This window comes from Cydia pomonella, chromosome 4 (assembly GCF_033807575.1).
Source record: "Cydia pomonella isolate Wapato2018A chromosome 4, ilCydPomo1, whole genome shotgun sequence".
In the NCBI taxonomy this organism is placed as follows: Eukaryota; Metazoa; Arthropoda; class Insecta; order Lepidoptera; family Tortricidae; genus Cydia; species Cydia pomonella.
Window position 1 is genome coordinate 7,612,584 of NC_084706.1, and position 16,918 is coordinate 7,629,501.

General features: G+C 35.3%; 2 protein-coding genes across 5 annotated transcripts in view; one reads left to right on the top strand and one right to left on the bottom strand.

Moving 5' to 3' along the window:
- Positions 1 to 1,476: 1,476 nt before the first annotated feature.
- LOC133516975 (ER membrane protein complex subunit 10) lies at positions 1,477 to 5,263 on the bottom strand. 2 transcript variants are annotated; one of them, XM_061850065.1, is made up of 5 exons: positions 5,103 to 5,263; positions 2,551 to 2,718; positions 2,115 to 2,386; positions 1,754 to 1,850; positions 1,477 to 1,603 (listed from the first exon to the last, which is right to left on the bottom strand). In XM_061850065.1, the coding sequence occupies exons 1-5, from the start codon at positions 5,151 to 5,153 to the stop codon at positions 1,520 to 1,522; spliced, it is 672 nt and encodes a 223-aa protein (XP_061706049.1). In that variant the 5' UTR covers positions 5,154 to 5,263; the 3' UTR covers positions 1,477 to 1,519. The 2 variants fall into 2 exon arrangements, with proteins under 2 accessions (XP_061706049.1, XP_061706050.1); XM_061850066.1 differs by lacking the exon at positions 5,103 to 5,263 and adding an exon at positions 4,534 to 4,675.
- A 3,570-nt stretch (positions 5,264 to 8,833) lies between these two features.
- The window catches only part of LOC133516970 (uncharacterized oxidoreductase YrbE-like), an 18,446-nt gene continuing 10,361 nt past the window's right edge, over positions 8,834 to 16,918 (top strand). Inside the window, exons 1-4 of one of the 3 annotated variants that reach the window (XM_061850055.1) lie at positions 8,834 to 9,092; positions 13,068 to 13,182; positions 14,293 to 14,487; positions 16,901 to 16,918. The exon at positions 16,901 to 16,918 is cut by the window's right edge and continues 205 nt beyond it. The gene's annotated coding sequence lies outside the window, so the exon portion shown is untranslated. The remainder of the gene's footprint in view (positions 9,093 to 13,067; positions 13,183 to 14,292; positions 14,488 to 16,900) is intronic. The other 2 variants (XM_061850054.1, XM_061850056.1) reach the window with 2 other exon arrangements.

The window sequence follows — 16,918 nt, forward strand, 5'->3', positions numbered from 1 at the left end:
TGATATGTTTGAAGTCGGTGCCAAGCCAAAAGTAAAAATACCGGTCAAAAATAATCAGCTTTATGTTTATAAATCACATTCATCATCATCATCCCGTCCTAGCCGGTTTCGGCCTCGGCGACTGATTTTATACTGGCTAGACAAATCACATTACAACTGTCGTAATTGGAAATTGGAATTAAATCTGTCTGTCTCTTTGTTACTTTTTCACGGATAAACATCTGAATCGTTCTAGGTAAAATTTGGCATGAAGGTAAAAAGTTTAAGCCCTGAAGACGGTCCTTGAATTGTTTTATATTTTGAAACGAAGTTCTCTGGATAAGGGACTGAAAATAACTCAATTCCACACTTGCGTGCTATGGACAGTTCGAAAATAAGTAGAAATTACGGCGGCAAATAAAAGCTATGGCTTTATACTAATATACCGACAGACATGGTACCAACTGCGCTAAGAAGGTTCGACCGTGTGTTCTTATCTTAGCGTCCCACCTACAGAAACTATGTTCATTGCGGTGCTGTCGTGTAAGGCAAAAGGCAAAGGCTAACGTATTGTACATACTTATATAGCCGCATCCTTATCGAATCGCACCAAAATCATGGTATGATTCAAAATTTGGCTTGGCACCCACTTACAACATATCAGTTGGTAACGCATATGCTTAAAAAGCATAATAAGTATTTTATTTTATACTTTTTGAAGTCGGTTTACTTTTTTGTAAAAAGTTTTTATATTTCTTGCCTTACAGCTTTTTTCTTAATCTTATACCTTTACACGAGCAATTCTTGTATATATATATTTGTGATCTCGGAAACGGCTCTAACGATTTCGCTGAAATTTGGTATATGGGGGTTTTTAGGGGTATACAATCTATCTAGATTAGTCTTATGTTTGGGTAAACGCGTGTTTTCGAGTTTTCATGCGTTTTTCTTTCTACGCAGAATATGGTCGCTAATTTCGTGTTGCCGGCCACTGTCCGTCTGGTCCAGCGGGTTAAGACGCGGACTGCTAAACGAGTGTTACGGATTCGAATCTCGCCCGGTATATTTATATGTTCAAGTTTATATACATATAATTTTTTAATTTTTATTGTTTTAGACAAGTTTAATTTAGTAAAAAACTGACCTATGTAATAAGAGAAATCGACAATAGATGGCGTTACTCTGTGACAAGTGCTGTAAGGTTAAAATCGATTGTAAATAATAATAATTGCCAGTTCACATTTTACTTTTTAAGTTTATGTAGATTATCACCTATACACCACCATATTACAATAAATAGTTATAACCGAGCAAAGTTCGGTCGCCCAGGTACTGAGGTTTAAGAGAGATACGAGTAAGAAAACGATACAATTTGAAGTTAAAATGGCGCAACTACCTTTTACAAAAAAATCCATGATCCATTGTGACCTAATTACCTACTCGTATTGTTGTTTTAATATCGGAGAACAAAAAAAACTTGGTAATCAATCTAACTACTTGAACAGAAATATTTATCTTTATTCATACAACAACACAGTTATTAACGCGCCGCTGGTGCTCCTGCTTCTGGATTACTAGCTCCCGAGATCATCACGAAGATGGCGATAGGCACAATGTACATCCACTGAAAAGTAATAGGTAGGTAAGTATAATAATTGGTTATCTATTGTAAATCTCCAGAGTACGTAGAACGTAGACCCCAGACCTCATAGCAAAATTTCGATATTGCCCTTAGCTAGTCATCTAGGGATTAATGTTACAAGAACATACTTACATATTTAGCTAAAAATGATCTGTTGTCTTTCAGCTCGCCCTTCTCTCTGGCTTCCCTTTCACGCTCGAGCTTCTGTATGTAGGATGCCGTGTCTGGTCTGGAACCAAAGTTATAGTTATTTAAGTTAAACATTTGGGTAGGTACCTAGCAACACAGACTGAATAAACTTAATAAAGTAAAAAAATAATTACCAGAACAAAATGGATACTTATACAACTTTCTATAAGAGTGCAAAGCAATGAGTAAATTTTTTTTGTCATAATCTCACATCTCCATTCAGCCCCTAGGATATAATTTTGCTACATTTTATAGCCATTGAACTTCACTAGATATGAATGTTAGTAAAGCATAGAATACATACACTGGCGCTTGATCTATATGTCGAAGGTAGAAATTAGACTTCAATTTGTACTCATTTTGGCCGCCATGCACTATTGGCTGGGTCCCATTGGCAACCTGGAAGTTAACAGCAATCACTGCTCCATTTGGGAGGATCCATGCATTGATCACATCAGACAGGCCATTGTCTAGAAATGCTTGGGCTTTTACTGATGATAGAAATTCTGTCTCTTTGCTATCAGCAGATGTTACCAATGATTTTATTGAGTAGAATCCGTCTACTTCAGCTAATTTCTGAAATACAATATAAAACAATTTTTCAAATTTCAACAAGGAGGAGTCAAAATGAAAATGATTGCTAAAATAATATTTCGTTTCTTATTCTCTATTACCTTAACAGTTTCACAAAGCAGCAAGACATTTTAGAAAACATTTAAAGAATCTAAAATGTTTTATACCTTTAGATCTTCAATATGTTGTTTGTTAAAGTGTATTTGGTCAATAATGGATGCGCCAGACCGAATACTCTTCAAAGCAATATTTCCTCGAGAACAATATTGCTCACCCTTGCAATTCAATGTGTGCTGTATTTTTATATTCAGCCAGCCATCAAAGTCAATGCAAACCTGTAACAACAAAATAATTTGTCTCAAGGTGATTGTGTCTAGTACATAGATTATGGGGACTATGAGTTTTCCCGGATTTGTCCTAGTTTGGTGGCCGTCCGGGGGCCGTCCGGGGGGGGTGTCAAGAAGTGTGTAAAACCCGGACACTTTTCATGTAAGGAAGCACATTAAAATTAAAGTACATGTAAATTAAAGGTCTTGTTTTTTAAAAATATTATTTTCGGACTCGTCCGGGGAAAAAATGCGATTTAGGCCAAATGTCCGGGTTTTTTAGAATCTTTGTCCGGGTTTGGCGAAATTCGAGATGGCAGCCCTAATGGGGACTCATATAACTAAATGGTGTGTCAATTAAACAAGCCTGACATATAGGTTTGACATAACCATTCGAAATGGATAGGGACAATGGGGTAGTAATGGGAGGGATGGAAATACATATTTTTCACCTCTTATAGTAAACTTAAATTGAATGATTGTGACCATTTATATATGACTTCCACAGTGGTATTGATTTACATGGGACAAAAACACAGTGACAGATCTGTATATCCATATATGGCACATATTACCTTACATATATGGTATATAACAAGGGTTCAAAAAGTTTTTTTGTGCTTATATTTATGCCTATACTTACATGTTCAGAACTTTTGCCACTCCCTTGTAAATGTAGATGACCTACATAATACTCAAGAATCCAGAACTGGCAAAGGAAATATACTTTCCAATGCTCCTGAGACTTTCGTGGTAAGTAGGTACTTATTTTGAATATATTTAGACAATGTAGTGTATTGAAATAGGAGGGTACTTCTACAAAATCAGTCTGGATTTGTAGGCATTCCCATGTGCTCTCCCGAATTTCGGCGATTATATCGCAATATAATAGTGGCGACGAGGCAAATCGAGGCAAATCGTTGTGTTAGTGAGTTTTTGTGAAATTGTGAGTGCTAAGTGCAAAAAATGGGTATTAAATTTGGTGAATTTGATATGCGTCATGCAGGGGGAGATGGGGAGTGCAGATTCCATTGGAGTAGATGTAATGCTTGTGGTAGAATTGGGCACATTGAGGCAGTGTGTCTTACTAAAAATAAACAGGATGGGGGACATAAATCAAATTGTAATGGGTTGTATGCAAATGTAAACAATGTTAGAGAAAATAAAGTTGATCCCATTATGGTAAAGGTATCAATTGAGGGTTCTATCATTGAAATGGAAGTTGACATGAGATGTCCATATACTCTAATTTCTGAAGTGACAGCCAGACTCATTTGGAAGGGGAAATTACCTATATTATAAAAGGATGATGATTCATTGACTATGTGGACAGAGAACCAATTAGGAATATTGGGGAAAACTGAAGTGCAAGCTTCTTTTAAGGGTTTGCAAAATAACCTTATGATGTATATAGCCAAAGATCACGGACCTAGCCTCTTAGGGCGTAATTGGTTCCGGCCATTCGGAATACAGGTCCAAGGAGTGATGCATTTGAAAATAAGCACTAAAGAATTAAGAGGACTTCTTCAAAGATACAGTGATGTTTTTCAGGAAGGTTTGGGAAAATATAAAGGCCCCATGGTGAACATTAAACCTAGGGAAGGAGCAGTGCCTAAGTTTTTGAAAAGTAGACCCATTCCATTTGCTTTGAGGGAACGAGTGATTAAGGAAATAGACAGACTAGTAGAGGAAGGAGTTTTGGAACCAATGGCACACTCTGAGTGGGCTACCCCTATAATACCAGTTCTGAAAACGAATGGTAATGTAAGGCTTTGTGGTGACTATAGGTCTATAATAAATATGGTGACCGACACTGATACATACCCTCTGCCTGCTCTGGATGAGGCTTTTCATTTAAGTATATAGTCCTCATCAATTTCAATGACGGCGACCCCAGCAAATTATGGATTTTGCCTATTATGGGCTCTAATGAGGCTGACTATTTGTACCAGAGAATTATACCTATGGAAGATTTATAATTTCACATCTACCAAAATAACTTATTAGATAAGATAGACACAACCCCAGCAAATTAAAATACAGCTTGAAGTACTTGATGGAAACACTTGACATATTGTTGTGCCACTACAGGAGTGAGGAGTGGTACCGGAGGTGGCGACCGACGGTTCGCACGGCTTAAATCAGTGTTGTAGGAAATCAGGCCTTATCTCAAGAAATAGATATCCCAGAAAGGTAAATAATCCATTCCTCAAGATGTATTTCTTCACTGAAGAACAACTAATAATTACCAAATTTTATTTCGTACATAAGTTCTAAGAAAGTCCTCTTTGTAAGCTATTTTACCTCTAGGCCACCAACGCTTCTTAACTAAATTAAAGAAAGTATTCTGTGATAATGACTGTCTTAATAGAAATATACAAATTAGAACTTACGGATAAATGTAGTAATCCAAAGAAATATATGATTGCTGTAGTAGCATTCATTGTTATTTTCTAATAAATTCCTGAAAGTCAAGAAAAGTTACTATGAATTAATTGTTTTTAATATGTAAAAGCTCTGCAAAGAAAATCAATACAATATAACATTTTACAGGTTAGAACAATCATTTGGAACTGTCAAATTTATCATCTGTCATTTTTTTTTTAATGGCTTCGCGCTCCTGGCGCATTCAGCCAGACGAGCAGCCTGGCGCATTCAGAAAAACGGGGAAACGGAATTAAAGGATTACATTAAAACAGGTAGGACGGAATTTAATACGGAAAATAAACTTGGAGCTGTTAATCCTGGTATTTCCTTCCATTGGTAATTACTTTTTGTCCTAAAATATGTTATTTAATTAAAAAACAAAATATATTGTTTCCGTGTATTATTTTCACCATGACAGGAGCTGCCGATTGCGCGGATTGCGTGTTTTCATTGCGGCTTGAATTTTCCGAGCCAGACTTAACGTGCGTTCAAAACCAGCGATGTATAAAGGGCCCTCCACACTCGTGTGCGAATCGAGGCGCGAAGCCGCGAACGTGAGTGTGGATGGCCCTCGCGTAGATTTCGCAGATTGTTCACGCCTTATTCCCCGTTTTTTGTCGGTATTTGGCCCGCGTCAAAGGAGACGCGAAGCGCGAACTTGCAAGACTCCACACTCGCAATCGCTTCGCGCTGCGATTCGCTCACGAGTCGGTTAATCTGTTAAACTGTCATAACCTTCTATGGCGGCTACTTGGTTATATTGGGTGCGAACTTGATCAACCAAAAATCATGACAGTTCCCAGTAGAGTTGCCAACCGTCCCACTATACGCGGGACGTCCCGTTTCTGGGGCCCTAGAGTATGCGTCGTATGCGTCCCGCAAGGGGCCCGCACGGGACGCCGATTGTCCCATGTTCAGGCTAGACTAGATTTTTAGCACTGTTCAGTTGTAAAGTGGGTACCTAATTTGAGAGCGCGTGATTTTAATTTGAATAATGAATATACCGCGACGCGAGTAACGAGCGAGAACACCGTGCTCTCATTCGCTCGCTCGGCACTACCCGGCCTGTTCAATTTTTCATGCTTTTCAATACTTTGACGGTCAATATACCTTACCCATTTATAGCTCACAAAACGAAGCCGAAAAATTGCCATTCAGGAGAAATAATTCGTGTAGGTATAAGCGAATTTTGACATAGTTGTAGATAAAGATGCCTGAAACAATATACTGAAAGTACTGGTGGATGAGGGTGGTGCTAACGGGTAGGGTCGATAACGGTAAGGTCGGGCAGGTCGATTGAAAGGTATTTTTTATCTTTACGTAAATAACTCGTAAACGGTGGCCCGTAGCAAAAAATGTTTTTATACATAAGGAATCTGCATAAAATTGTATACAAGAAACGTTCTGTAAAATTTTCCACTAGGATCGATATTCAAAGAGGTATTAAAGCAAGTAAGTTAATTATAATCAATTCTTTGGTCCCTTTTTTATTTTATAAATAACTCGTAATCGATGGCTAATAGCAAAAGTTCTGATACGTAAACAAGTACATTTTTTTTTAACTAAAAACGGGTTGAAGATTTTTCTCTAGTATCAATATTTAAAACGATATTAAATAAATAAATAATAAATAAATAAATAAATATTATAGGACATTATTACACAAATTGACTAAGTCCCACAGTAAGCTCAATAAGGCTTGTATTGAGGGTACTTAGACAACGATATATATAATATATAAATATTTATAAATACTTAAATACATAGAAAACACCCATGACTCAGGAACAAATATCCATGCTCATCACACGAATAAATGCCCTTACCAGGATTTGAACCCGGGACCATCAGCTTCGTAGGCAGGGGATATTAAAGGAAGAAAGTTAATTACAATCAATTTACAGATCCCTTTTTTAATTTTTCGTAAATAACTCGTAAACGGTGGCCTCATAAACCTTAGGGTGTTTCACTTTTGTATGGAGAAACAAAAGTCGTGATATTTTCCTGACTTCGCTCACCAATCGAGTGTCCCCACTCTAAAAACTAACTTTTTCTATTTTCAAAAGAATCGAATAACGTATAAAGGTTGTAGAAATTTAAATGGTAGAGGGAAGACCTCATACATTGCGTGAAAATTAACTATGTTCTAAAATAACAAAATATAATGAACTGATACTAAAATCAAATGAAAAAACTGAATTTTGCGTCTAAAACTTGATAAAAGCACTGTTCTTTTTGAGACGAGTAGAAAAACTGACAAATCTAAATAAGAACATTTATCGAGTAACCAAAATCCAAGTTTACTACTAATTTTAAAGTTTCTTTATATGTAGAAGGTTCAGTATCACACTCCTCTCTGTTTTGATGATAGCCGCTTAAATCATTTTCTACCCTCCGATGTAGAGTCTTTGGTTATTTGAGAAAATCTTCCTCTTCAACCTCTAAAAATTTACCAATTTTTTGTGCATATAATATTTTTTATCAGTGAGAACAAGAATTCGAGCGAAGTCGAAAATCACAAGAAGATGAAAATCGAAAATTCAGAAAAACGAAGGTCCCAAAGGGACCTGGAAATTGATTATTATTAACTTTCTCCATTTAATATCTCATTGATCCTAGCGAAAAAGTGCAGAGAAACTTTTTTGTACAACACTTTTAGTAAATTATTTGTATACTTAAAATTTTTTTTGGAATGGGCCATCGTTAACGATTGACAACTTTGAACGCACCCGGCTTGAAGATCTTGACGCCAAACGTCAGCTCCGAAAAACTCGGCCCAAGCCCTCCTACAACTATACATACAACTCATCTGGACAGCTCTACTGTGCTCCGTGCAGCCGAACTTTCAAAACTAAATTTGGATTTGCAAGTCACGCTCGCGCCCATGCGCGTAATAGTTAATAAATAATATTTAAAAACAATATTAATAAAAATAAAAAATAACTTGTCAGGATGTCGCCGTCGACGGATACGTCTGGGAGGACATCATTTTCATCATTTACTCGTACGAAAAAGTAAAAAAGAGACCTGTGAATTGCATGAAATTAAGTTTCCCTCTTTAATATCTTCTTAAATATTGAAAGTGGACTGATTACTGAATCTTTTTTGTAAATTTTTTTGTGTCAATTATGTGCGTCTAAGAACCTGTTTTTGATAGTAGCCACCGTTTACGAGTTATTTACGAAAAAAAAAAAACTAAATTCGCTTTAATATCTTTTTTTATACTAGCGTAGAATAATATGGTATTTGTAGGCAATATTATATATATTATTTGCGTATAAGAACATTTTTTGCGATGGGCCACCCTTTACGAGTTATTTATGAAAAACTAATAAAGGGACCTTAAATTTTATCTACAACTTTGCCAAAATTCGCTTATACACGCATTATTTCCCCCAATTTTCCTTCATTTGGTGGCCTATTTAGTCGGGTAAAAGAGTCCCGCATTTTATACCCAAGTCCCGCAATTTGATCGCAAATGTGCCGCAAATCTGTGCACTAAGGTTGGCAACCCTAGTTCCCAGTTTGAATCAGTGCCTTGCCGCAAACTAAATCCGATCAGCTGACGCTTCGGCGCCATCTTGCCGCGAACCAAACTGCGAAATCGCCGTGAAGTTGTGCGAGTGTGGAGTTGGTGTGGAGTCTACGTCAACGTCACGGTATGTTCGCTCCGCGAAGTCGCGCCGCGATTCACGCGCATAATCTGGAGGGGGCTTAAAGTCCATATGTTTTTTTTTCTTTCAAAAGTACGAATAGTGACGTACGCTGCTATTTTTTTACTCGATTATGTAAAATCGATTTTGAAATGAAAGGAAATAATAATGAAATATGTACCTACATAATACACGTAGTGAAAAGCAATAGTAGGTGCATTGTATTAATAATTATATAATTAAGGGCGATAAACAAGATTTACGAACGAGTGGGAATTGAACAAACGAACAAACTTAATACAGGTACGTTTTGTTATTATCTTGCCCAACAAGATCTTTATAATTGAATAGATATTATACGTAATGAATGGTTATTAAGTATATATGACTAAATAGCTTAGACAATGATAACAAGTCACTTTATATGGACATTCTTCATAATAGTACCTTTCTCTTTGTCTATTGACAAATTCGGATTATGGTAGATTTTTAGTTGTGGGCAATAATAATATATTATTGTTGAGTACCCAGAAACTGGGGGCCTACCGCGAAAACCGAAATTCGCAAATTGCGGGGATCTTTCTCTTTTACTCTTAGTAAGACGTCATTAGAGTGATAGAGAAAAATGCCCGCAATTGACGAATTTCGATTTTCCCGGTAGCCGCCCTGGGTACCAATGAATAGTATATTACGATACAAGTGCGAAAAATAGGAAATTCGAAACGAGTGGCGATAAATTAAAACACGACCGAAGGGAGTGTTTTAAATCGACACGAGTTGCGAATTACCTATTCGCACATGTATCGTACAACGTTTTACAGTACATATGGCCCTTTAAATGTTCGACACAGTAACGTAATATGCTAATTTTCGCACTAGTGCGGTAAAGTAGCACCATATGTACTGTAAATATTTTTTTTATAATTTTCGACAGTCTAGACCACTGAGGGCCTACCGCGAACCACGTTCGACGTGTTGCCACTCTGTCGCACTTGTTAGTTCGTAAGTGTGACAGGGAGGAAACACGTCGAACGTGGTTCGCGGTAGGCCCTCTGACCACGGCATGGCTCTAAAACACTTTGAGAATATCTGAATGAAAAAGAACATAAGGAGCCATTTTGTAAATCCAGTATCTTTGTTACTACTTTTGGTCACGCGTCAACACGTGTCTACACAGAGACTACACAGAGTCCACACAGAGTCCACACATTGCGACTACTTTGTGACTGGAATATTTCTCAGCCTTAACCATATTTTTACATCATAAATATCATAATTAACAAGTTCAGTAGTATGTTAAGTAAGCGTTATTTTTATTATTGTAGAATAGTATATACATCGGAGCAGTAACAAAGCATCAAATACTGTAGTTATGTACACATGCACTGAATAGTAAATAATTTAATTTTTGGCTAAACTAAGAAAATGTGGTGGCGCGTTGATAAAATTACAGTTAATCAATTCATTCACTTTCCCATGGCTGTTTGGTGGTGTGCCACGTAAACAAAGACACACATAGGAAGAAACCTTCTTTTATTATTGTTCTAAACCGGTTAGTCAGACAAGAACTTTATAGAAATGTTCTCCTAAAACCGGTTTAAAAATAACGGTTTGACGAACGAAACTGAAATTAAAAGGTTTTGCGCCAAGTATATGTTAACGGTTTCGAAATTTTAGTGTATTTTTTCGTGGCAGTCCCGGCTTCACGTACTGTATCACGTAGGAATTCCCTTCTGGTTTGTTCTTTGCTCCTTTTGAATGCGCTCCTCGCATCATCCTCTCCGTGTGATTTGTTTGCAGACAGGCAGGTAGTTGTGTGTGATGAAGGGTTATTCCCACTAGTTACCACCAAGTTGTTACCAGTGGTAACTACTGGGATTTTTTTCCCCACCTTTTACCACTGGTAACTACTGGGTAAAAAATGCCCACTAGTTAAAAGGTGGGATTTTTTTCCCAGTAGTTACCACCAAAATTTGGTTAGCGTTCAATACTAATTAAAACAGTATAAATATAGAGCGCTTTAATGAATAATTAATTAAAAGTATACTTAATTATAAGTTAATTAGTTATTCTTTTAATTATAAGTCGATTACTGTTTCAGTAAATTACCTTAAAAGTGATAAAAAAATTGGTTTTTGACTGATTTGTCTGTTCGTTCGTAACTTCGTATTCATTCATTCAATTTACAATGCTTTCGAGGTTGATGGCAAAAAGGAAAAAAAAACATATAATGTAATAATTAATATAATGTAATAATTCCAAATAAAACAAAATTAAATATTTGTTATACGTAAAAATAAATAAATAAAATTTTAACAAACAATATTGATTGCATTGCTATCGGCGCGTAAGATAGGATTGCTATTGTCATCGCGCGAGCGTGGGTGGACCGGGCTGTCGCGCAGACCAGCGTAACGTGACCGAGACATTGATAAAGAGAGCGCGCCAGAGATATGCGTTTATACTGGTTGACCTGAGCAGTCAACATGTCCGCTGAGCTTGCCCAGCAGTTGGCGATAACAGTCCTACAACATGCATGGCAACGTGTTAACTTTTAGTGGCTACGGCGGCCTATCTTAATCCTACGCGCCGATAGTAATTCAAACAAAGTTGTTAAAATTTTATTTATTTATTTATATTTACGTATAATAATTATAATTGTATGTTTTGAAACAGTAATCGACTTATAATTAAACGAATAACTAATTAACTTATAATTAATTATACTTTTAATTAATTATTCATTAAAGCACTCTATATTTATACTATTTTTATTAGTATTGAACGCTAACCAAATTTTGGTGGTAACTACTGGGAAAAAAAAGCCTACCTTTTACCAGTGGTAACAACTTGGTGGTAACTAGTGGGAATAATCCGTGATGAATGTTTGAGGTTTTGTGAGAAGATGGTTGCACATCTTTCTACAGTTTAAAAAGTGCTAATTATTTATTTTTAGACTTAATATTATAATTTTTGATGAATTGTATATTGTACATTATACGAGAACTCTAGTCAGTCTAGTCTATATATTTTAGCAACAATTTTGATAGTCGAGCCAATGCAAGTGTTAAGTAAACGTCATAATTTTATAGAAGTTTGACGTTTAAAATAACACTTGTACTGTCTGGGCTGTCAAAATCGCTGCTAACTTATCTTGGTCTGACTCTAGTTGCCAAAAGCTTAAGTTGGAAAATCCAGTCACCACAAAATATATGGTGCAGTATAGCACCATCTATCTCAGCTGTTAAACTAGGAAGCACGTTTTTTTCTAAGAGTACATCTCTTCTACAATCAACATCTGTGTTTGGTCCGCATTAAAGAGCTAATTTTTTATATAAATGAACAAACTTACGCGTGTATAAGAGGTATTAGTAAATATTAAACAATTACTTCATGTTGTTGTATTATTCCAATATCTCTACAGTCGTTAGTCTCTTAATAATTTAAATAAATGTTATCGGCGAGACTGAAGTTCAAGATCAGCAAACACCTATCACCATATAATTATTTACATAATGTCTATATAAGCATTGCTAACTCGATAATTATGTATCGATCATTTTCTAGATATGTTTGATTATTATAAATTAATAACGAATCGTTAGATTCGCTACCTATTTTAAATAAGTTTTACGATTTAAGGAAAACTTAATAAATTCCTATTTGCTACTGTACCTTATGTGTGTCGATCAGTCCATAATTATTATGAACGAAACTAATACGACATTTTTAAATTTCGAGGAAAATTTTGTAATGCACTAATAAATGAGCTTGTGTTTTTTTTTAACAAATTTAGTTACGTATATTTTGTAAATCTAAATAGGAGAGAGTGGGTCACAGTAGGTATCTTTTTTTTGTACGAGCTGTAGTTGCCCCATTTTAACTTTAAATGGTATCGTTTTCTTATATAAGCCTAGAGTATCAATATAACTCTTAAACATTATTGAGAAAATAGATGTAAGGGGCTAGATATAAAATAAGATGAAATTTAAATAAAACTGGAGAAAGAGTCACTTGTGTGGGTGACAGTGGATCATCGTCCTAAGAAGCGATAAGAGATGCTGCATTGTTTGCGCATTTATCCATTAAAATATATTAAGTTTTATGATAATAAATCTCTTAAACAATCTATATTGACTAACTAAACTAAAATATAATATTACAAAATTAAAACTAAAATTAAACCTAGAAATAAAATAAAATTATCTACTATAAAATATACTTACCTACAAAAAAAAAAAAAGGAACCAATTATAAAGAGAATACCCCTTCTAACAGGTCTGTTTGCGGCATGGACCCCATGATACTGGCGGCATTACCTCTCTGTATGGCAAGGGAAATACGTTGAGAGAGGTACGCGCCAGCCCTGGGGTCCCCTGTGATAATTATATAGGTATGTATGCAAAAATTTCGATCATGTCTTTTATAGCGTGCGATGATTTTTTGTCTTATTATTTGCATATTGGCTACCACTTGAAGAACAGGGATTTCGAACTTTGCGTGGACATTTATCTGGGGGCACGGTAGTGCCCCTGCCAAGACGAGCAAAGCGAAGCGCAAGGGCACTACCTACCTTTTCTTGAAGCGCTTCGTCGTTTTTTTGAACCCTCATAACTTGGGTTTGGATTTTACCAGATCAGCAAAATTCATCGATATGAAATAAGAAGTCAGTGATTGAGATTAAGATTCAGTAATCAATTTAGTGTAGTGTAACTGAGAGCCTTTTTAGGGTTCCGTAGTCAACTACGAACCCTTATATAGTTTCGCCATGTCTGTCTGTCTGTCCGAGGCTTTGCTCCGTGGTCTTTAGTGCTAGAAAGCTGAAATTTCGTATGGATATATAAATCAATAAATCCGACAAAGTCGTACAATAAAATCTAAATTTTTTTTTTAGGGTACCTCCCCTACACGTAAAGTGGGGGTGAATTTTTTTTTGCTTCAAGCCTACAGTGTGGGATATCGTTGGAAAGGTCTTTTGAAACTAATAGGGGTCTTCTACAAAGATTTTTCGATAAAGTGAATATATTCGGAGATAATCGATCCGAAAGAAAAATAAAATTTATCGCCCCCACTCTAACTTTTGAACCATAGGTCTAAAAATATAAAAAAAACGTGAAAGTAGAGCTTAAGAAAGACATTGAATGAAAACTATAGCGGATATGATCAGTTTAGCTGTTTTTGAGTTATCGCTAAAAGTTTCCCCGTCAGCATAGTCAAAACTCCTACATCCACAGTTCATCCCTTGGTTAACAATCTACTATACTTTAAGCTCCAGTTTAGCTTATTGTGACGGAAGATTAACTACGGAACCCTACTCTGAGCATGGCCCGACATGCTCTTGGCTGATTTTTTGTATCTATTGTTACATAGTTACGATCTTATGATCCTAGTTAGGATGCTAGTTATGACGACTGAATTAAGTACGATGTATGAAGTGCTTTAGATAAAAGTTAGGTAATCATAAACAACACAAAGATGATATAGGTATGTATTATTATTTCAGTATTAGTCAGTAACAAGTTGACCGAACGAGGAAGCACGAGTTTGCCATATTGTTCTTCTCTGAAGGTCCGCAAAAACTCCTGAGGCCAATCTAAGTTGCTAATTCCTCACCTCAGCGCACGCACCTCTGGAATTACAACTGTTCACAATAAATAATCTTGTTGGGATTAACAGCTTAGCCGCACAAGTTTGATTGGTAACACAAATAATTATGTACCTAAATAAAACATACTAGTACCTTAGTATTATCGTATATACTAACTATAAGTATTTAGCTGCGAATCTAAAGTTGGTAATTGGTGTCTCCCAAAATTTCTTGAAAAAAATATTTTCTATCTTAAGTCAAAATATTGTACCTATCAACATTTTGATTAGCTTACTTTCCTAAGTAAATTCTATCATCATTATTTGCCATATACTTATGTAATTAAGCGTACTATGGATTATTTGCCATATACCTATGTAATTAAGCGTACTATGGATTATACCTACGCTTTTACTTTCTTAACGGTAAAGTAGTGTCTCAGACTCTGGATACGGAGCTAGTATAACAACCGCGTTAATAAACCTCTGCTGACCGCATAACCACTATTTATTCATAATTCTAAGGGTGAACGTATGTCATGGTACGTATGTGTTGACCCATAATGTCAAGTGTTTTTTTTTAATACCTAATTAGACTTAAAAATAAAAATTAAAAAATAACACACGGAAAATAAGGAGATAATCTTTATTTTGTTGCGCTCATTATTCTTGAGCGCTTACCGAGTTGCCAACGCTAGGCGGCGTTGCCATCGTGCACCCGGCCGATAGTATTTAGATGTGAGCAAATAATTAACATTGTCTAGTTACACTATTGTCAAGCAGATTAATTTACAAAGGACAAGGCTAAATGCTGCGTTAATTCGATACGGTCTGCATAATTATCACGTACGAATAATAATAACAGCGATACTACTGGATACTACTCACATAAACATATTAAATTATGCCGATGCTTAAGTACAGTTCAACAAGAAAGAATAGAAATTATGTAAATAGGAACTTAAGTAATTTTTGGCTGAGAACACTAAACTTTTTGTCAAATATACGATTATGTCGGAACAAACAAATATTGTAGCGTGTAGCGTATATGGTTGCCAACATTCAACATAATACCACGTCTTAAGCCTTTCGCTGCCGCGCCGGGCACTTTATGACCAATTTTATGTAGTATGCAATATTAAAAGCGCGGCGTTCAATGGTTCAAACTTTAATAATTTGTTCAATTAACTTGATTTGAATAATTATTTGTCAATGCCACTCCTGTTGCTTGTAGCAAATATTTATTGTGACATACCTAATAATAATATTTTATTGTTTATTTATTGAATGACTAAACATACAATTTATTTCATAATCAAATCTCAATCAGAATTTACAAGCATCCTTAACGTACAAGTTGAATAAAAAAATTAAAACTAACTACAATTAAAGTAATTAAAGCTAAAAATTTAAAATACCTATCAAAATTTAGTTCATAAAATATTACATTTTGGACCTCTGCTGACCCTGGAAACCTGTTTTAACATCATCGTTCGTCAAAATTACAATGTGCAAAATTACTCGCACACAAATTAGTAATATTTTTTTTAAATAAATGTATGGCTGGGACAAGCATATAAAACTAGTTATACTTGGGTTCGAAACATCATGTTTATAAATTCATTATACTTCGCTAAAATAGTTTTATTTCATGACTATCTATTACAAAACAATCGAAAACGTTTAAAGGTTGCATAAATTGAAAAAGTAGAGGGAGAACCTGAACATTGCGGGAAACTGAACTATGTTCTAAAATAACAAAATATAATTAATAATACTAAAATCGAATGAAAAAATTAAATTTTGCGTCTAAAACACTATAATAGCACTTTTCCTTTGGAAAAGGTTGAAAAACGGAAAAATCTTAATTAGAACATTTATTTAGTAACCAAAATACAAGTTTACTGCTAATTTTAAAATTTCTTTATATGATGGTAGCCGCTTAAAACATTTTCTACCCTCCGATGTAGAGTCATTGGTTATTTGAGAAAATCTTTGTTGATGTTGTGCAACCTCTAAAAATTGAGCGATTTTTTTAGCATATAATATTCCTTTATCAGTGATAGCAAGAATTCGAGCGAAGTCAGATGAGATGAAAATCGAAAATTCATAAAAATGAAACACCCTACGTATCTATGTATGTTGTTTATAATATACTCTTCGTTGTTACATAATAATGTAATTATTAACTATTATCACGATTAGTATTATGACCATAAATAGTAATCCGTATTTTGCACAGTAATCTTGGGTAACCTACTTGTAGAAAAGTCAGCCATGCTAGTTATATGACATCGTATAAGTATCTACTATCGCACTTTATCGTGGGAGTCTTGTCAGGGCGGTAGATCCAAGATTCCTTGATCAGTTAAATCTTTTTTAACCTTTGATCATACATTGATATTGAATGCTTTGAGACCTACATAATATATACATATATGTACTGATGTATGACAACGATTTTACGAGTACAAAGCCTCCAAGAGTGTTTTTTAGGTACCTAACTGATAAACTTATTCTTACAGATCATCTCTCTCTCTGCT

Excerpts from the sequence above, each read along its gene's own strand:
- LOC133516975 (XM_061850065.1), bottom strand. The coding sequence starts at position 5,153 with ATGAATGCTACTACAGCAATCATATATTTCTTTGGATTACTACATTTA. Across the intron at positions 2,387-2,550 it reads AACATATTGAAGATCTAAAG|AAATTAGCTGAAGTAGACGG; the intron begins GTATAAAACATT and ends ATTGTATTTCAG. Across the intron at positions 1,851-2,114 it reads CATATAGATCAAGCGCCAGT|ACCAGACACGGCATCCTACA; the intron begins GTATGTATTCTA and ends CTTTGGTTCCAG.